At 42.5% G+C, this 22240-nt stretch overlaps 1 protein-coding gene across 5 annotated transcripts in view; it reads left to right on the top strand.

Annotated features, from left to right (window-relative positions):
• The window catches only part of Ankrd12 (ankyrin repeat domain 12), a 116640-nt gene extending 107565 nt beyond the window's left edge, over window positions 1-9075 (top strand). For all 5 annotated transcript variants that reach the window (XM_050153432.1, XM_050153429.1, XM_050153430.1 and 2 more), the window contains 3 exons: window positions 1760-1903; window positions 4439-4534; window positions 6247-9075. In XM_050153432.1, the coding sequence (XP_050009389.1) occupies window positions 1760-1903; window positions 4439-4534; window positions 6247-6432 (426 nt within the window). In that variant the 3' untranslated portion in view covers window positions 6433-9075. The remainder of the gene's footprint in view (window positions 1-1759; window positions 1904-4438; window positions 4535-6246) is intronic.
• The last annotated feature ends 13165 nt before the right edge of the window (window positions 9076-22240 follow it).

The following is a 22240-nucleotide window of genomic DNA, read 5'->3' as shown; positions in this document are numbered from 1 at the left end:
CAACACACATATTGAAGCTCACAGTCACCTGTAACTGCAATTTCAAGAGATCCAGTGCCTCTTCTGGCTTCTGTAAGCACAGGCACGTGGGTGTAGTACACAAACACACTGTGTATGAGGGCAAATACTCATACACAGAAAAATAAAATTCTGAAAGAGAAAGAGAGAGCAGACATCACAAGGAAATGCAAACATCTGTTAGGATGACTATAATAAATAGCATAATAGAATACACCAAGAAATACATAAGGAAGTTGGAATCATATATTATTGGTCAGGATGTAAAAATGATATCAGCCGCTACTGCGACAGTCTGGCTGTTCCTCGACAGTTAAAAGACTTATGACCCAACAGTTTCACTCCTAGTTATTACCTCATAAAAAAATAAAAATACATGTCCAGGACAGAGAAAAACTTAAGTATAAATACTCAGAACAGATTTTCATAGTAACCCCAAAGAAAGCAAAGCATTATCTCAGACCTGTTATAGCACTCTGTCTGGACCTGAGAGTTAAAGAGTCATAAGGCAGACCAACAAAATGCTTATATGTTATGATTGTAAGCTTTACTTAACAGGAAGTCCTTATGAGGAAATGAAGATCCAAAGAAGTGGTAAAATCCTGATGCTTTTATGTTAGGTTAAACAGAGAAACCTAAGAAAGCAAAGGGAAGATAAAGGTTATTTCAGAAGGGTTCTCTTGACTTTACCTCCCTGCTTCTGGTGGTAAGAATGTTCCTTTGTGCTGGGTGGTGGTGGTGCACACCCTTAATCCCAGCACTCAGGGAGCAGAGGCAGATGGAGCTCTGAGTTCAGGGCCAGCCTGGTCTACAGAAAAAGTTCCAGGGCAGCCAGGGCTCCACAGACCCTCCTCACCGCCTGTTATTTTCCTCCTGGTGTGTAGAGGACATCTTGTACTTGGGAGCTTTATTTCCTCAGAGTGCCCTTGTCCTAGTTGTTTTTAAAATGACTTCAGCTCAAGATAATCATTATGCCAAATTAACATAGTCTGTCACCCTTCAGATCCAAGTGATCAATTAATGAATGGCATACATAAAATATATGTCTCCAGTAGGATATGATTTGTCAATAGCAAAGAGATAGATATCTACACTACAGTGTGGTGAGCCTTGAAAATATAAGACACTAAGGAAAGTCGGTCACAAAAGACCACATAGTGTATGATTTTATTTACAAATAAGTGAATTTGCAAAACAAGTAAACTCCTAGGGACAAAAGGTAGATTACTGATAGCCAGAAGATATAAAAAAGAAGAATACTGCTAATAATATGAGATTTCTTTCTGGTTTGATGAAATGAGTAAAATGTGGATTTATTATTTTTATTGTATGTATGAGGGCTTTGCTGGCATGTATGTCTGTGCATCACGTGCATGCCTGATGTCTTTAGGTTAGAAGAGTGTGTTCAGTTCTCTGAAACTGGAGTTACAGACAGTTGTGAACCTAGATGTGGTTGCTGAGAACTAAACCCAAGTCCTCTATAAGATCAGCCAGAGCTTTTAACCACTGAGCAATCTCTCCAGCCTCATCCATACACTTTAAAAAAAGTATTTTAAGAAAGAAATTGCCAATTTTGGAGAGGAAAGATTTTTTTTTAGAACCCCTAGGAATTTTTAAATTTCTCAAGCCTCCTGTTTGAGAAATGGTACTCCGATTAAGATTGTTTAGTGTAGCTGAAGTGATTTTATCTAATTTCACAAATAACTTTATAAATATTTTTAATTACTCTGTGTTCAATTAGGAAAAACTTATTGTATCCAATGAACAAGAAGTTCTGCGAGTTCATTACAGAGCTGCAAGAACACTGGCAAATCAAACGCTGCCGTTTAGTGCTTGCACTGTCTTACTGGACGCAGAAGTGTACAATGTGCCCTTGGACTCACAGGTAAAGCGCTAGCTGATACATAGTGCTTTCAAGAACATAACATGCCTGTTTTTAGATCTGCCTTTGTAGAAGAAACTTGGATTAAAGTCAAAGAAGAAATGCAATTCTCAAAAGTATTCCTGGAGCAGCCGGTCCTCTATATTGTGGGTTGTTATAAAACCAGGCATCCATCAGGGCATGGGTGCACTGGCCTCATCCCGGAACTTAAGAGGCTGCAAACTCTATTTGCTTAACCAAAATGAAGGGTTAAAAAGATGATTCAATAGGTAAAGTGCTTACCTTGCAAGTATGAGGCTCTGAGTTTGAATCCCTGGAACCCATATAAAACCAGACACGGTAGCACATGTCTAGGCTCCTGATGCTTCAGCAAGATGAGCGTACGCACATCAGCGTACAGAGACTTTGTCTCAACTGAGTCTGATCAGCAGGACCCATGTGGAGGCAGAGACCCAATTCCTACAAGTTGTCTGCTGACCTTCACACACACCCTGTGGCATGCTGAGGAATTCCTAGCCTCTGATGGGTTAAAAAAAAAAAAGTTTCAGCCTGTTATGGTATATTTTTGGGCAAGAGGGTCACATTTGAGGCTGAGCTAGACTACATAACACTAGCTAGTCTTAAAAATACAAGTGAAAAGATTGTATATTTTTATTAGTACGTTTTATTTATCGTGCGTGTGCACACCTGCATGCCTCAGTATGTGTGTGAAGGAGTTGTCCTTTCCTACCATGGGTCCTGTGGCCTTAACTGGGGTTAAGTCACTTGACTTAGTTTACCCAAGAATTTAAAAAATAAGCGAATTCCTCAGGAAGCTCAAAATGATCTCAGAATCAGAGGTGAAACAAAATTGAGCCAGTCTCTCTAATAGTCACAGGACTAAAAATCCCGGACATCTTCTGGAAGGTGGCTGCTTTCAGATTAAGATGAAAAAATTACTGCTTTTGATGCTATTCACTTTTCTTAGATAGCCACCCAACTTTCTCTAATCTCTCCTAAAAATAAATAATATAAGTGATTAATGGAAAGGGGATTTTGCTAATAATTCTGTTATACTTTGCCCTGAATCTTCCTAGTGAACCAGAACACCAAATCTTAAGTTAAAATGTTAAGCTTGATGAAATACCAGGATTTGAGGCTTATTCTCTTGACAAGGATGCTCATCTGTAACAGTTTTTAGTGGTAAGAGCTGAGTCCAGAAAGCCTGTTTACTGATGACTTTAGGTAGATTGTTGTGGCAGACTGATTTACTTGTCAGATGCCTCTGAAGACCCCTCTGCTTTGGTAGGGTTAGTTCATCTTTTAGCTTTCCCTTCTCACAAGAAACTTGTAATATTAAGCAATAAAATTTAAAGTGGCCAAACTGTCCTTGAGACCACGGAGGAAATGCAGTTGATGAGAATATGAGTTGTGAGTATGAGGCTAACATTAACGTTAACAAATGTTAATCTTGACCACATTTGTAGAATGCCAGTCATATGAGTACTTTGTGTGTGCACAAACATTGAGCCACTTCTTATTCTTTTTTTTTCTGTTGTTTTGTTTTGTTTTTTTTGTTATTTGTTTTTGTTTTTTGGGTTTTTGAGACAGGGTTTCTCTGTAGCTTTGGAACCTTTCTTTGCACTAGCTCTTGTAGACCGGGTTGTATTTTACTCTCAGAGATTCGCCTGCCTCTGCCTTGTGAGTGCTGGAATTAAAGGCGTGCGCCACCACCTCCCAGCCACTTTTATTTCTTAAAATATACTTGAGAGGTGCTCTTCAATATATGCCATAGGAAACTGAAAGTGTAAAATTAGTTCAAAGTCACACAGAAAGTTACAGAGCTGAAATTTAAATATATCTTCATTTCAAAACTGATACTGAGAATTTTTTTATTTTAGTTTTGTGTGTACATGATGCATATTTGGGCACTCAGCATGTGTGTATGGAGGTCAAAGACAAAGGTGGAGTTGGTTCTCATTGTCTCTTTTGTGTGAATCAGGAAGGCTTGTATGACAAGTGCCTTTACCCTGATTTTAAGAACCCTTAAAAAGATCCATCCTGGAAGAAATACTACCTCTGACGGCAGGTGTCTCCCCCATGATCACTTCTTCCTCTGTATGATAAACTTTAACAAAGATACAGCAGGCACAGCACTCCCTATACCATGCCTTTACTTCATAACAAACATTGCATCTTCAGGATTCTGTGAGTGCCCTTTCTATTTGGTATGGAAAGAACAGCTTTATTATGTTTTCCCTTTAGAAATACATTCCTGCCGGGCGATGGTGGCGCACGCCTTTAATCCCAGCACTCGGGAGGCAGAGGCAGGCGGATCTCTGTGAGTTCGAGACCAGCCTGGTCTACAGAGCTAGTTCCAGGACAGACTCCAAAGCCACAGAGAAACCCTGTCTCGAAAAACCAAAAAAAAAAAAAAAAAAAGAAAGAAAGAAAGAAAGACATTCCTATCAGTAAAATTTAAGCATTCATAATAAATGAGATATTATAAGTTTTTTTTTTTAAAGAAAGCATTGTACTACATGTAACATTCTTTTTTAGTCTGATGACAGTAAAACTTCTGTGAGAGATCGATTTAATGCAAGACAGTTCATGTCCTGGTTACAAGATGTGGATGACAAGTTTGACAAACTAAAGGTAGGTGTGTTTACATGGCAGTTGTCTTTGTTCTTGTGTGTCCCAGGCTGGCTTTGAACTTGAGTGGGAGTTCAGCTCAGAGTCCAGGATTATAGGCATGCAGCACCATACCAGTTGTGTGTCTGTGGAGGTCGCCCCCAAGTGTTTGCCCTGCCAGTGCTCTAGCAGCTGAGCTGCCCTTTAAACAGACGAAATGGGCGCTTACCTTGGGGCTGCAGCAGCGCTAGGCAGTTCAGAGCACTCAGTGCTCTTACAGGGACCGGCACCCTCTAGTAGCTCACACGATCTGAAGCTCCAGGGGTCCAGTGCCCTCTTTTACCTTCTTGCCTCTCCAGGCACTAGGCACACACACACACACACACACATATATGTGTATATATATATATATATATATGTGGTACATGTACATATGCGCAGACAAAACACCCATACACAGTAAATTAGTTAATGTTTCCCTGTCCTTAGAAGTCTCCAGTAGTGAGAAATAATTAGAAAAGAAACATTGCTTAATTATGAATATTCACTGTGAACCACAGCTGGAAAATAGGAAATAAAATCTACAAGCCTATTTTAAGAACTAATGTAATAGAGCTGGAGAGATGGCTCAGTGGCAGAGCGCATACTGTTTTTGGAGAGGACTTAAATTCAATTCCCACTTCCTGTACAGTTGACTCACAACCACCTGAAGTCCAGTTTCAGGGGGATCTGATGCCTCTAGGCACCTTTACTCACCTGCACATACCCATCCAGAGACACCTATCCATAATTAAAAATAAATCTTTAAGAAAAAGACTACTAGGCTGGTGAGCTGTCTCAGCGATAAAAAGAGCACTGGCCGCTCTTCGAGAAGACCCAGGTTCAGTTTCCAGTACCCACATGGCAGCTCACACCTGTCTATGACTCAAGTTCGAGTGGATCTGATTCCCTCACACAGATATACATACAGGCCAGATGCCAACACACATAAAAATTAAATGAATAGATAAATAAAAAAAGGACTGACGACTTGATGTACAGAACCAGAGCAGCACAGAGACAGTATTTTGTGTTCCTTGTACTCGTCATCCAGTACACCTGTCTGGTGTCGCCCTCACTAAGGACAGAAGGTAAGCCAGTGTGCATAGTGTGCACATTTGTAACCCCAGCTGCGGAATCCTGAGGCAGGAAGGTGTCTACAAGTGTGAAGCCAGCCTGTTCCACTCCTCTCCACCCCTCGCCAAATTGACTTGAAAATTTACAGCATTTCTGTATAGATTTTACAATTCTTTCAGTAATTCAAAATCTTATAATTTTAAAGAATATTAGCAAGCCCAAATTAAAAAGATAACAATGAAGCAAGAGATCAAGAAGTGGGGCACACTGGTGTGACAGGACAGAGGAGGCTTATGGTGTGAACTGTTTCTCACCCGTTATGTATCTGTCTTGCTCCTCACAAAACTGGATGAGATTCCTGCAGGAGAACCGGGGGCTTTTGTGAGGGACACACTGGTCAGGATCAGTCATCAAGAGCGCTGGTTCTTCATTCACTGCAGAAGCCTGTTTCCCCCAGAACAACAACCAGTGCCTCTTAATAGGAGTTCTGAGGTTGTAAATGTCTGTTTTAATACTCAACTATGAAATACCTGTGAATGTTTGTAAATATGTTTAATATTCAAATATATTTGAAACGGCAAATGTAACAGATAAATCAATTCCTCTCTTCTTTTAAATAGACCTGTCTTTTAATGAGGCAGCAACACGAAGCTGCAGCTTTAAATGCCGTCCAGAGACTAGAATGGCAGCTCAAACTTCAGGAACTCGATCCCGCCACCTATAAGTCGATCAGTATTTATGAGATCCAGGAATTTTATGTTCCCCTTGTTGATGTTAATGATGATTTTGAATTGACTCCTATATAGCATTTGGTACTTGTGTTGGTATCGCTTTAAACTAATGATACAAGTGTTATACTGTGGAATACTGCCTTTTAAGAAAAACCTGAAAATACGCCTTTACACTTGTTAGTGACGTTAACTAAAGTTGGTTATGTAGTGAGCACTGTCATTTTATAAAAATAAAGAAAAATATTTTGGATCTTAGGTCCAAATACAGTTTCTAATAGAAAACTATTATTTATATTGATCAAAGGTAACTATTGCATTAGAACTTGTTGGCAAACTGAGTAGATCTTTAAAAGGTTGAGAAAATCTGTTAACAGCGCTGGAAGTTGTTAGCACTCCAAGTAACAAGATAGCCAACCACAAGTACTCAGAGCTCTTGCTGGTGTCATTATAAGTACATGAGTAAACGCAAAGATCCAGTTCCTACCAAACAGTTTCTAATGTGGAAGAAAATCTCGGCACAAAATTCTTCAGTTTATTTTATCTGTAAATTAATTGTACAGTTTTCTTTTTTGAAAGTTTTAATATTGTCTTCCTTTTTAATAACTTATTTTATACATATTGTACATCTTGTAATTAATGGTCAGTGTATACAAGGGACTGGCCCTCAAAGCGTGTACAAAGAGCTGACTGTAAAACTGTTTGTTCTGTTGGACCAAAGCTGTAGCTTTTAGAGTGTAGTAGGAGTGTGCTCAGATAGTGAACCTTTAAATAGGCATGCATGTGTGGAGTTAGCTTGCGTCCATCCCATACTCTCAAGATGGTGGCTTAGTTGTGTCGCATGCTTTCTGTAATTTAACTTTCTGTAACTGACGCCTGAGACAGTGTGAGACTTCTCATCCCAGTTTCCTGCAAGAGAACCGGGGACTTTCTGTGTGGGACACACTGGTCAGAATTAGTCATCAAAGAAGCGCTGGTTCTTCAACTCACTGGAGAAGCCTGTTTCCCCCAGAACAACAACCAATGCCTTGGAATGGAAGTTCTGAAATTGTAAATGTCTATTTTAATACTCAACTATGAAAGAACCTGTGAATATATGTAAATATGTTTAATAAATTTTATTGGTCATGTTAAATCATTGTAAACTTTCTTATATTGCTTAAATTTAATCTTTTAAGCTTAATAGCCTTTGCACTTTCAAAATAAAAGTTGAATGCTCAAATCAAACTAAGATACTTAGTAGTCAAAATAAGGAAAAGACTTAGGAATATTCCAGATCCTGAAATGTTCGTAAAGATTTTATTACTATGTTGTATTTTTCCTTGTATCAAGATGCAAAATGTGTAATTTGCAAATTTTCATAATTGAAATATGATTTGGTATGCTTTTATAGTAAAATAATGAGCAATATCCGTAGAACCATTTATCCTATGACACAATGTAGACTAGATATTCAGGAAAACTTCAGATAAAACCTGCTGCTTAACCTGTGGAGCATTTGGAAAGGAAAATTAGATTAATCTAAAATCATAAGTAAATAGGATAAACATTTATGAACCGTGCTACAATACTGTCTTGAATTATAACGTAATACTGGATATGTCCTATTTTGATAAGGAAAGGTTAAAAAAATATGAATTAAATGGCTTAAATTCAGCTCACAAGTTGGAAATCCCAGCTAGAAAAAGAAATTATTTGGTTTTTCTGTGCAAAGGTTCATATTAAGCTTAGGGATTTTTGAATTTTTACACAATTTATATTTTCACTCTTACTGTACTGGCATGCGCAATACAGCAGCACATGTGACAAACACACAGTGTGAGGATCTGATGAGGTTGGGTGTCGTTTCCCTTAGACATTTAGATGAGGGACTTGGCCTTTTCATTCTGTCAGTGGGGCCAGAAAGGCAGGGTAGACTTTGAAGCACTGTTTCTTGCTGAAGTTATGCTTCTTAAGGCTGGGAACATTGAAAGATAATTTATAAAAGCAATACTTTTTAATACAAAAACAACTTAATGCAAACTTTGTTTATTCTTTATCCTAAGAAGGAAATTTGATGAGCTCGTGTGGCAAATTTAAAAATGAAATAGGATTATTAAACGTTCAAGAGAGAGCAAGAGAAGAGTAGATCTGTAGAGCGTTTTTTCTGGTGGTTCATCTTGGGGGGAAGGTACCAGAAGTGATACTGACCAAGCAGAACAAGCTGTTGGGGGAGGAGGGGAGAGCTTCACTTAAGCAGGGTCCGGCAGGTGCAGTCCTCAGTCAGCCCAGCTTTCCAGTCCCCCCCCCCACACACACACACACAGTGCTCACTCTTTCACGGTAGCTCAAACAGCTGGAGCCTCTGCTACGATTCCGCTACTACTCACTTCCTCTGTAGGCCGTCAGGATAGCTAAGTTACTGCACTTCGTAGTGTATGTGTGAGTTAGTACATAGTTAGGACTTGATGTTAGAGACTTTCTGAAGGTCTAAAATACTAGAGGAAACAAATCTCAGAATGGAGCATATGCCTAAGAATATTTGGGTTCTCAAAGAAAAATAAGGATGCTGAATTTAATCAGTGATTCTTTTTAAACTATTCAAACATCATGAACAAGATATTCAATTGTACCTAAGGATTTGTATTTAAGTCTTGTTCTAAATCATATCTGTTTAATAAATGACTAGTTAATATTTGTGCATGTTATTTAATAAAGAGTTATATTTTTATAGAAAAATAAGAGTGAAATGTGTGCTAAGTGTTTTTTACTTATGTTCTACTCCTGTATAATTAAGTGGAACACCAGTGTTTACTTGGGCCTCCAGCAAGATTGCAGAAACGCTCATCTTGTGAAAACAATCCCATTCAAGTCAACTGAGTAAGGAGAGGTCTCCCAAATGAACTGCGCAGTTCCCAAAGCCCCGTGCACCTCATCTGAGTGGCACTTGGCTTTCTAGAGGTCCAGAATGCAGCACAGGGTGAAACAGTTTCCTTTCTTTTTCAGAAGGTCAGCAATGTCTGCAACTCTACCTCTATCTACCGCTCTTGCATGTAAACTCCCACAATTTTACACCAAGGCTGTTGACTAGTTAAGGGAAACATTTCACCATTCAAAAAAAAAAAAAAAAAAAACAACTCCTTTTCACCAGGCAGATGGTTCATACCTGTAATGGCAGCATTTAGGAGACGGAGAGTTCAGTGCCAGAATGGACCATCACGAGACCCTGTCTCAAAACAAAATAAAATAAGTAAATGCTTCAAACAAGGGAAGAAGTCAAAAATAATCTTTGGGGATGTGTGTGAAGTTTAATGGTTAAAAATTCATTGTTTTGTTTTGCTTTTGAGACAGGGTCTCAGTACCCTTGGCTGGCCTGGTACTTGCTATGTAGACCATGCTAACCTCAAACTCAGAAATCTGTCTTCCAACTGTGAGGATTAAAGGTGTGTGCCACCGTGCCAGCTTAAAGTTTCTTTTAATTCATTATCTTGGTGGCTTCTTGGTAGTCTTGTTTGTATTTAAGAGGGAGTTTAAAGTCACCAGAATCTGTTCAGTCATGAAAACTAGCGTTCATAAACTCAGCCATACAAAGTAAACAGTTCCATTAACTCAAGCTGCTCTAACTGTAGAAGTTTAAGTATTGGCACAAAAATAGCAGGTACAACTGGAAGATTGGCCAGGTTTCTCTTGCACGTAAACAGATACAGTATGGGCAGTAATGCAATTTTTGATCATGAGACATACTTTTGTCAGGAAAAAGTGACTTTTTTTTCCCCTAAAGACAGGCAGTCTTTGCTCGCATTGGGAATCAGTGTTATTACATGCAAACCTAAGAAAGCACATTTGTCTCATTTATTTAAATACATTTCCTAAAAGCGGTTGCTCTATCCAGATCTTCAACTAGTACCAGAGAAAGCCTCTATGTAGCCAATTCCTCGCTTTTTAGAATGATGTTACATACCTAGGATAGGTTCACAGGTTAATAGTCACCACAATCCAGCTTTACGTTCGTCAAAAAATGCTTATGATTTAGATGGAACTTTTTAAACAATCCAGACCTAAGTAAGCAGCATGATAGCTCCTTGTCACAAGTACCCAAACCAACACAAAAGGTCATCGCCCCAGAAAGTCCTCAGTCCATGCTGTCTCCCCAACCCGTGGGCTGCCTGCCTTCACTCCGTGTTGGTCCTACCTAGTCTCAAACTTCGTGGAAGTGAACTCATGTACCATATACCTTGTGTCTGCCTTCCTTCATAAGCAGATTTTGGAATTCATATGTGTTTCGTATATCAGTAACTAGTAGTAATTTTTAACGAGTAGTGTAATTGTACAAATGTGTTCTCTTGTACTTAGTGTTTGGATTGTTTACAGTTGGGGTGTTGTGAATAAAACCTATGGACATGGAAACCTTAACTGTGAATCTGCTTTTTTTTAAATTTCTCTCGGGTGTTTACTGCCACAGCTTAGGTTCGTGTTTGTTGGTATTGGAAAATGACAGTTGTCCAAAATGAACGCACTGTTTCTACCACTACAGTCCTGTATGAAAGATGAGTTGCTCTGAAGCCTCTCTGATTCAGTGGGTCTAGCATCCATGATGCCCTGGGTTTCGTTCCAGCACCGGATGGGTAGGGAATGGGACTAGCGACGCTGTCAAGTCAGTTTTAGCCAATTCGGTGAAAGACTGGAGCCTTGTGTAGCATTACCTTGTGCTTTCAATGGGTATTCCTCCAGCAGCGGTCAACGAGGTTGAACTTGTTGAAGCTATTTGTGCATGCCATGGCTTGGGGGGGGGGGGTTGTAGTTTGGTTTGTTTTGTTTTGAGACAGGGTCTCACGTAGACCAGGTTGACGTCGGACTCATAGAGATCCGCCTGCCTCTGTTTCCTAAGTGCTGGGATTAAAGGTGTACTCCATCACACCTGATCTCATTTCGTTTTTTTAAATCTTCAAGCATTTTTCTCGTTTCTTTCTGAGCTGTCTTTTGATTTACTGGTGGCCTTTTCTGTGTTAGGCATAATACTCCTTTGTCAGATAGGGACTCTGTGAGTGTTTTTATCTAGTATATGGTTTGCCATCCCTGTTTTTATAGTGACTAGTTCTCTTATTCCTCCTCCGTATTGACGTTCTTTCTGTGGCCTCATTATCACTTCCTGATCACTTGAAGGATACCAGTTCAGGGATGTAGATCGACACGTTTCGCTGTGTAACATCAAAAGCTCACATTTGAGGCCGGTGACATGGCCCTGCAAGTAAGGTGCCTGCCATTCTACCTGGCCACCTGCGTTCAATCCCTGGACGGCACGTGGTGGAAAGAGAGACTAGGCTCCCACTGGTTGTTGTCTGGCTTCCACGGGTGTGCCGCGGCACTCTCAAGCCTACACATAAATCCACACATGGCACCGTCAGTGCAAAACAGCTTTTCCCCCGAAGGAGAGAAGTCTCCAGGCACGACTGACTCTGGCCTGTGAGTGTGGACTCAGGTGCCCAAATGGCTTGTTTCGCTGAAGAAGTGGTTTACGTGGACTCCTTACAGTCACAGGACATAAGGTCATAAGTCAGTACATTCACCCAACACACTGAGGCCGTCAGAAGTTAGGTGGGGGCCTCTCTGCCAGAGGTTCCCAATGCCATCTGATGACATACCACCCCGTCGTCAGCGGGGTGCTAGGTCAGGTGCTGAGAAGACAGTAACCAGCTGGTACGGTGACTCAGGACTGCCCATGAAAACTTGAACTCTTGGCGTGCAGCATTAAACGGCCACGCAAGTTCTAGTTAGTCTGCAGAATCATCAGCAAAAGTGTGGCATTTGTTGGGATTGTTGCCCAAGGACAGATTTTTCCACACTTTGACTTCGTCTCAAGGACTACCTCTAGCAGCCTTCCCTGCCGGTTCATTTTCTTAAAGGGACAGGCTCCCACAGGCATATCCAGCCATCCTGGCATTGTAACACGCCATCTACAAAGATCTCACTTGAGAACTGTACAGTTGAGGTTATTGAGTTTTGTTCTGTTTACTCACAAAAAGATACCTTAAATTTTTAAAAGTAATTTTACAATTCTTGTGTTGATTCCAACCCGTACGCATACTGTCCTAGAGTGTATCATCTGCCAAAGAACCAAGATGTGACTGCAGTTAGCTTGAAATTCATCCAAGGATCCAGGGGATCATTTTATTCAGTGTACAGCCAAAGTGTCTAATGTTTTCCTCTATTTTGACGCGTAAAACATTAAAGAAGTGGAGACCTGAGGGTTGGGCTGTGGAGATATATTGCCTGCATGGATGTGTATGTCAGAAGAGGGCACCAGGTCTCCTGGAAGTGAAGTTACAGATGACACAAACTGCCGTGTGCGCTGGAAACTGAGCCAGAGTCCTCTGGAAAAGCAGTTCTTAGCCGCTGAGCTGTCTAGCCCCTGACGCTGGCTTTTTATTTTAAACGGAGAGTTTGGCCGAGGAAACTTGAAGAAGACAGTTGGGCATGGCTGCCTTTGTGTGAGACTGGGGGCGGGGCAGTTTAAACCCCACTTTCCCTGGCGACCACCTCAAGGCCCCAGCTGGAGACTATCAGGGTCCACATCTTGAGACCTGCTGGCCTAGATTGGCGCTTCTGCAAAATACTAGCTCAGAATGGCTTCAAGCCTACAAAGAGCTGCTGTGGGGATAGGTGACTAGAGAAGGGGAGGAAAGAGGCTGCTTTTGTGGTGCCGGTATTGGTTTGGGCAAGATGAAAATTAACCATCTGCATTATCAACAGCAAACCTCCCCAGCCCGCCACCTCCCTCCCCACACGCACACACATGCTCACCCACACAGCATATGGCTTCAAGAGGCTGGAAGTTTACATTGTTAATACTGTAAACAGTGGTCATGCTTTTGTAAAGCCCTTTCCAGACAGTTGTGACTGTTAGAAAACTTCTCCAGAAAGCTTAAGCCCCACCCCAGGGATACTATCACCTCTCTAGTAGCCATTAGAGATCCACGGTGATTCTATTAACTACGCTGCCACAGTCAGCTAGCCTGCCCTGCGCAAACTACGCAGCACAGTGAGAACCTTAGGGCCCCCTTCCTATACCTTGTGCTTCTGAGGTCTCAGCAAGAAGATACACCCAGTGAGCCCTCATGTGTCCCCTCACATCCTTGAACAAGTCCCCAGCCACCAACCCTCTCACATTCAAGCCGATACAGAGCCCATACAGCTCCAGTCCTAGGTTTCTGAGCTTGTGCGCACCAGAGAGTGGCCAGCAGGCTGTGTTTTTTGAAGGGTGGGGACATACTCTGGATGTCTAAGGGCGACTGCCGCAGAGAGAGGCTGAGTTCGTGAGGGTGTCTGGCACGGAGTTGGCAGCCGGATCACTTTTAACACCAGACTTCTCAAGAAACACTAGTGTTAGCCCAGCTTCACAACTGAAAAGTGGTGGAGGCAGCCTGGCTGGAAGGCCTGTGACAAGAGCCCGTAACTGACCCTGTCCCCAGAGCAGTCATCGGAGTTCCAGTTCCGAGAGAAGGCTTTTCGGGTGATGTTTCCGATGCTGCTGTGGCATCAAATTACCACATCTCAAGTTAGCGCTAACAAGCGACTGCAATCTAGCAACTTAAAAGAACACCCGATTTGGCACAGTTTGGCACCCGTGCCTCAGAGATCATGAGTCTCAAACATTAACGCCTGAGCTTCAGCTTGCAGACCCCGGGGGAGACTCCATTCCCAAGGTCATTGTTGTGTAAGAACTCAGTTCCTTGTGTTACAGGGCTGAGGCCACCTTACCTGACTGGCTGTCAGCCAGTAGCTACTCTAACTTCTGAAGGTCACCCTCACCAATGTTGTGAGGTGCCTTCCACCTATAGGCCACGAATGATCTCCAGATCTTTCTCACACATTGCATTTGATTTCTGCCATTGATAAATAAATTCTGAATTCAGATTTGAGAGACTTTTATGGTTAAGTCAGGCACCTCCAAGCCTCCAGTAATCTCACCATAACCTAATGGTAGCTGAAGACAACAGAAGGGGTGGGAACAAAGGTATAAGAAGAGAGAGGGACAGGGATGGAGAGGATGAGGGAGAATGGATAAAAAAGTTCTTGCAAAAAGAAAAAAAAAGTAGATTGTGTCTACAAAGGGAGACCCTGTCTCCAAACAAACAATTAGTCACACCACATTGACGTAGAATAAGGTAGAAAAGACCAATTACTAGATTTCCTCAAAGCACTCCTTATCCAACTCCTCGCCAAGCATGACGTCACTCGCTACCTGGAACAGAATGACCTAGAAAAACAGCTGAAACGATCGGTTGTTTCCTTTAACAACCTGACGACAAAAGCTTATACCTGTCAACTCTAACTTGTACCTTAAGAACAAAAGCTGGTTGCTACATGCGTTTCTCTACACTCTCGCTTGCCTGGCCACTCTACTGAGTGCTCTTAGCGTCTAAAATGAGAGCGCAGACTGGACTGGCCTCAGTTCACCAGGGACAGCTCCTCCTTTCCACTCCTGCGGTCAGCGTGCTTATCCTAGAGAGATCTGCAGAATCATAGAGTGAACAGCAACAACATGTCTGAATTTCCACAGCTTGAGAGCTTTCAGACTATAATCTTTACATAGTGAAATTAAATTTAAAAAACAAGTAAAAAAATTACTAGAGGACCGGTGACTGAGAGTCAATGAATTATATTTTAAAATAGTGTGTGGTTAAAGAAAATTAGCAAGACCCAAACGAGTCTTTGAAAAAAATTAACTCAGTTTATAAAACCCCACTAAGAAAAATTATGGGCAAGATTACAGATTTTAATATTAAAATTGGAAAATCTCTACAGATTTTTGGTTGTTTGGTTGTTTGGTTAGTTGGTTGGTTTTGAAGCTGGGTCTCTCTATGTAGCCCTGACTGTCCTGGAACTTGCTAAGTAGAACAGGCTGGACTGGAACTTGGAGTGCCAACTCTAATTGATTTTAATAATAAAACCCTGGAGTCAGATATTAGGGGGCAAAATCTGAAAGATCAGGGAAGTAAACCAGCCAGCCACTAAAGTTCTCATCTCTACTAAATCCTCAGACCAAATAGGGTTAAGCTTTTGTCTCCTCCCGCCTTATAGCCCTCTCTCTGCCCAGCCATATAACTTCCTGTCTCCACCTCCCTCGTGTTGGGATTAAAGGTATGTGCCTCCATTGCCTGACCTCTGTGGTTAACTAGTGGCTAGCTCCACCCTCTGATCTTTAGGCAAGCTTTATTTGTTAGAGCACAAACTAAATATCATTGCAGGAACTCATAGAGATCCTCCTGCCTCTATGCTGGGGTCAAGGCATGCACCGCCATGCCTGGCAAATATGAGTATTTTGTCTGCATGAACATCTGTGCACCCGCCCATGGGCCTGGTGGCCACGGAAGCCAGAAGAGGGCTTCGGGTCTCCTGGGACTGGAGCTGCAGATGGTTGAGACTGTCATGTGAGTGCTGGGCACTGAACCAAGGCCTCTGGGAGAGCAGTTAGATCTGGAAACTGCTGAGCTCCAGATTTTTTAATGTACTTTTTAAAAAAGCATTTCCTAAGTGAATGCTGTATTTACATTGTTTCCACCCTCCCTACAATTCCTTTCTTCACTACACTTCTAAATTACTAAATTATTTCAGTAGCATACATTAATTAGATGTAATAGATTTTACTATGACATTTTCATACATGTATATAATATGGTTCTGTCATACGCGCGCACACACACTCGTTACCCTCTCTTGTCCCCATTCCACCACTGCGTATTCCTTTCCTTTTCCCAACTAACATCTCTACTTTCATGGCTGTGACCTTTCTGATTGTGTGTGTCCCTGTGAGTTTCATTAGGATTATTTATGGGAGTGTGGGACTCTTACCAATGGCTACACAATTGAAGATGGTTCTCTCTCTCTCCGTCACTTGTTAACTGGTGTGGGTAACAAGGGAGGAGTGAGGTAGCAGACTTTTTCTTTTGGGTCACCAACCGGTTCCCAAATCATGACACTGAGATGTTGGTGAACTTTTCATTCCCATCCACCAGTTCCCAAATAATCAACGTAGAGAGTCAATATTAATTATAAATGCTTGGCCAATAGCTCAGGCTTGTTACTAGCTAGCTTATTTGAATTAACCCATGTTTCTTCTCTAGGTTTTGCCCGGTGGCTTGGTACCTTTTCTAGTACAGCATGCTACTTCTCCCTGCATCTGCTCTAGACTCCCACATCTGCCAATGACTCTGCCCTTCTTCCTCCCAGTAACCTCTGTTTGGCTCTCCTGCCTAACCTTATCCTGTTTGTCTATTGGCCAGTCAGCTTCTTTATTAAACTAATCACAGCCACATGTATTCCACACCAATTAATATTCCACACCAGACTTATTTTTAGTTACGAATGCTTGGCCTAGTTTAGGCTCATTTCTGGCTAGCTCTTTTAACTTAAATTAACCTGTTTCTCTTTATCTACCTTTTGCTTCAAGACTTTTTACCTTTCTTTCCTTCTCTATATCTTATTTTCACTGCTTCTCATGTCTGACTGATGGCTGCCTGGCAGCTGCCTGGTTTCTTACCCCAGGTGTCCCTCTGTTTCCCCTCGTTCTCTCCTCCTCCTTCTTCTCATTCCTTTTCTGACCCTAGATTTCTCCTCCTATTTATTCTGTCTGCCAGCTCCACCTATCCTTATATAATGCTTAGCTATTGCCGTTCAGCTCTTTATTAGACCAATCAGGTGCCTTAGACAGGCAAGGTGAAACAGATGCAACGCATATTTACATAATTAAGCATACATATCCTTACATCGTTAAATTAATACATCATAAGCAAAGGCAACACACCTTTACACAGTTGAAGTAATATCCTGCAACATAAACAAATGTAACACATCTTTACATGGATATTCCACAAGAACTAATAGCCAAGAAATATATAGGATTTATGACTAATGAAATTGTCTGGGGTGAGTTTTTTTTATTGATTATTTTTGGGGGGGTGGGGACTTTTCGAGACAGGGTTTCTCCGTAGCTTTTTGATTCCTGTCCTGGAACTAGCTCTTGTAGACCAGGCTGGCCTGGAACTCACAGAGATCCGCCTGCCTCTGCCTCCTGAGTGCTGGGATTAAAGGTGTGCGCCACCACCGCCCGGCTCTTTTTTATTGATTTTTATTGAGCTCTACATTTTTCTCTGCTCCCCTCCCTGCCTCTTCCCTCCTCTTCACCCTCCCCAAAGGTTCCCATGCTCCCAATTTACTCAGGAGATCTTGTCTTTTTCTACTTCCCGTGAAGATTAGATCTATGTAAGTCTCTCTTATTGTCCACATTGTTGTCTGTGTTCTCTGGGATTGTGATTTGTAGGCTGGCTTTCTTTGCTTTATGATTTGAAAGGTAAGCTGGGTATCACTTAACCAGAGACTCAGGGATACTTAACTTATTAAAATTCTGTACTTTTCTTTGGCATCGGTCCTATAACCAGGTTGTTGTTTTCCTGTTCCCGCTTCATTTTTAATTAGCTTACGTTGTTTTCCAAATTTGGGCAAGATCCATACATCTCTTTGTGGAGATACTAGTTTAATTAAACACTTGAACACCTATCTTGCACCAGACATGGGGCTATGGAGACCATGAATGTTCAGGTTCCCAGCATAGGATGCACCCCTGTGCTCTAACTCCACTCTCTGTTGTGATTTAGGATTTTAGATACAGATAAAAACAGAGACCACTCTCTGTAGACTTGAGGACAGAGCCTTACTCGGGTTCAGTCCAGAGAACAGACTATAATGCCAGACCCCAGATCGTAGTGGAGAAGGCTGAGAGACACTACGGTGAATGCTTAAGAATCAAGTTAGAGCCAGCCGGCCTCTTGTTTTACCACAGAGTGTTGATGTTTTTGTTGGAGGCCTGACCACATCCTCCTTCTTCTGGTTTCTCCACGGCTATTTGCTTGTTTGTAGCTGTCTCCAAGATATCCTTGTCTCTGTACCATCAGGTCTAGCCTCCTCCACAGCGAGCCCTCAGTAAGCGAGTGCTCGGCGAACATATCCACACTGGGACCTGACTACCACTGCTGTCTTGGCCACAAGCTCTCGGGCATTCCTCACTCCCCTTTCTCAACCACCCTTTGCGGGAGTTGGGCTGCATGGCCCCTGGATGCTCTCTTGGATGCTTCCAGGGTTGGAAGCTCTCTGGGGAGTGACTGGATAGTGTTTTGGGAGACCCTTCCTGACCCTTCCACTGATGCAGGCTGGCTGTATTAGTGCTGTTATTATTGGAGTCTCATCAAAGCCACTCCTCTTCTTCCTGGTTCAAATTCAGCTGGATCCATTGTCTGCTGTTACCCTGCTGCATCTGCTTCAAAGCCAAACAATTACGCTCACGCTCCTGGCGTTAAATGTCAGAGATTGCATTTCCGTAACCAGCTCCCAGGCGAAATATCAGAAGGTTCATCCACCGCCGTTGCACAACCCCAGGGTCATGTAACGCCCATCACAAAGGCAAAAGAAGATGAATCAGTGCAGCTGCCCTCAGGGCTTTGTCTCCAGTGGAATTCATCCCTCTGCCTTGCCTTTTTTTTTTTTTTTCCCTCCTCATGCAGGCCTGGTTTTAAAAGAACAATTTGTGGGGCTGAGAGGATCCAGTTTTTAAAGCCACTTTCTGTGCAAGCAAGAGGACCCACATTCAGGTCACCAGAATCCATCCTTTACCGCTTGGCACAGTTGCCTGCCTGTAATTCCAGTCCCAGAAGGCGCAGAAAAGGGAGCCTTCCAGCAAGCTGCCTAGGAAAATGAGCCGTAATAATGAGGGATTTCTGAGATTCACTGAGAGAGCCTTAAGAGGCTAAAGTGAAGGGTTGGGATGGAGCTCAGTGGTAGAGCGCTTGCCTAGCAAGCACAAGGCTCTGGGTTGGTCCTCAGCTCAGGCGGGGTGGGGGATGGGGACAAAATAATAAGAGATGAAGATGGAAGAGTGATCGAGAAAGATTTCAGACATCGCCTTTGGGCCTCCACATGCACACAGAAACACGTGCCCTCACCCACATGTAACCATACATGGACACATGCCTATACATGAAAAGATGAAAAAGAAAAGAAAAAAACTTGCAATGAGCTAAGAAATGGGACATTCAGTAAGTTGATACCTCAAGGCTGGAGAAGTGGACAATCTGAGCCTCATTATTTTGGCCTGTCATAGAATGCCTCAGGGCTTCTGTGTTATGCCTCTCTCTATTGGAGATGGTTGGGCATGGGGCCAAGGACAGCATCTCTTTCTCCTCTTTCTCAGCAGTCTTTACCCTAGAGACTTCCCCATCACTCTGTCTTCTACCTTCATTCTGGAACTTCCTCTGGAACTCACCCCTTATGTGGTATTTAGTGTCACTGACACCCCTACGTTTTAATCACTAATCCAAACCTTTGTCTAAGAGTAAGACTTCATATCTGACTACTCAGTGTGGTTTCCATGTGGATACCTCGTAGCGGTTATAGACTGGAAAGGTACCTCACCCCCATACTCTGCTAAGCCCATTCATCCCTCTTCCTCCTCAGTTCACACAAGCGGCCAGAAGACAGGTGCTTGTGTGCTGGGCAGTTGACATGGTCTCTTTTAGCTCTAAACATTCTCTTACCAAATACATGTGCTGTGGGAGAATGCTCTTGTATCCTGTAAAGATTTGTTACTTGTATTGGTTTAATTAAACACCAATTGACCAGTATCCGGGCAGGAAATATAGGCAGAGTGACCAGACTAGGAAAATTCTTGGAAGAGGAAAGGCTCAGTCTGCAGTCACCAGCCAGATACAGAGGAAGCAAGATGAGAATGCCTTACTGAGTAAGATACCAAGCCATGTGGCTAAACATAGACAAGTATTATGGGTTAATTTAAGTTGTAAGAGCTAGCTAATAATAAGCCTGAGATGTTGTGAGGAGCAGTGGGCTGCGTTTCTGCCACCCAGCTCCTGGCCACCTGGCTAGCTTGTGCCCCGAAATAACAACACACAAATTGTATTCTTTTAAACACTGTTTGGCCCATTAATTCTAGCCTCTTAATGGCTAATTCTCACATCTTGCCTAGACCATATTTAGTAATCTGTGTAGCACCAGTCTTACTGGGAAAGATTCAGCATGTCTGACCTGGCAGCTTGCTTCATCGTGTCTGCCTTGGAGAAGAGCTGCATGGCATCTGAGCTCACTTCCTCTTCCTCCCAGCATTCTGTTCTGTTTACTCCACCCACCTATGTTCTAACCTATCAGGCCAAGCAGTTTCTTTATTAATTAACCAATGACCTTCCTCCATCACTGAGCTAATAGACCAACCAGTTTATAATAAATATAAGATTCTGTGTGTTTTGTTGGGACTGAACAGGACAGAAACTTACATCTGCATACATGTTTTTAAATCTCCATTTCACAGATGAAGACACTTGGGCATTAGATTATTTATCCAGATTTACAGGTTTAGCAATAACCAATGACTAACTCAGTGATTGGTACATAAAGATCTTCCCTCCACTTGTCATATTTCTGTTAAGTCATTTGATATATCTCCCCACCCCCCAAGTTACCAGAATTGTTGGTATCAAGTCCTGAACGCTGGCAGCCCTAACAAGCTAGCCTTGGCCATCTGTTCTCCAAACACTAGTTAAAGAATCAGAAAAGCATGAAAGGCGGAGAAAAGAGATGTGTCCAATATGACCATGCGCTAAGAAGAGACACACAATGAAGCCTATGACCCAGCTCCATCTCTGTCCTGACGTGAGGCACCAGGCATACTGGTGCACATCTTTAATCCCAGAATTTGGGAGGCAGTGGTAGGCCTTTTCTACCTAGCAAGTTCTAGGACAGCCAGAATTACTTAATGGAATTCTGACTTGAAAAAACAGTAATCAAAGAAAACCTCCAAAGGCATACCGTTAACAACTCTCCTGCACCTGCAGCTTTAGTGAGCTCCAGGAATCCTCCTGTCTCCACCTCTTCCCCAGCCTGGATTTCAATCATCAACTGCTGTGCCTGGATTTTACATGAACACTACAGATCTGAACCCAGGTCCTCATGTTTGTGTGGCAGGCACTCTACCTACTGGGCCATCTCCTCAACCCCCATTTTTTTAAAGCCTATACTTACTATACAAAAATGAAATAACAACACGAGCCACTTCTTAGCTAGTAAGCTATTTCTATTCTTCTCAGTAAATCTCCTGTTTCCATTCTGCCGCCGACTGGTAAGTCAAGGAGAGTGGAAACCATTCTTCCTATGTTGAGGGCTTGACACCAGGCCATTGTTCCCGAAGTGAGAGGGCCTTGTGGGCTTCAAGTCAACGTTTCTGGAATACTGCTGGAAAAGCAATTCCCTAGGTTGCGGTAAAGAACTAAATGGAATAGTAGATTGTCTTTATTTATGTTCTATTGGTGGAATAAACCCCATCTTCCTAAAGTACAAGCTGAAATGACCGATAGAGCCAGCATTTCTGGAACTCCCTTTCCATCTGAGGCTTCAGGTTGGTCTCCTTCCTAGACCTAGAGATCTTCCCGACCAGAATTCATGGTTGCCTTCTCTCCATTTTGACTTAAGGGCAGAGCCAGGCACTTAAAGGATTCAGAAATTTTTCATGAGTTACTGACTGAAGTACGGGACAGAACCTTATCCAATAATCCCAAGACAAACACGTGTTTAAAATGAACCTCGCCTCTTATGTCAAACGTCAGCTCTGTTCCACTCATCTGTCTGTGCCTCATTCCTTACATCCATTAAGCGGGAGAAGACAGCGTTCTCTTAGAAGTGGTTGCTAAAACGCACATCTGCTGGAGCCAGAGGCCAGCGATCCAACAGGTGGCAGCCGACCAGACGGGGTCCAGGCTCCGCGCCAGGCCAAGTGCACACACCTGGGGGCGTGGTCTAGAGGGCGTGGCCGGCCGAGCTCCGGGGGGCGTGGCCAGGCGAGCCGGCGCGG

Source organism: Alexandromys fortis, unplaced genomic scaffold (assembly GCF_014885135.2).
Source record: "Alexandromys fortis isolate MF-2015 unplaced genomic scaffold, M_Fortis_MF-2015_v1.1 scaffold_61, whole genome shotgun sequence".
NCBI lineage: Eukaryota > Metazoa > Chordata > Mammalia > Rodentia > Cricetidae > Alexandromys > Alexandromys fortis.
Note: the sequence above shows the minus strand (reverse complement) of the source record. Positions and strands in the feature narration are given on the sequence as shown.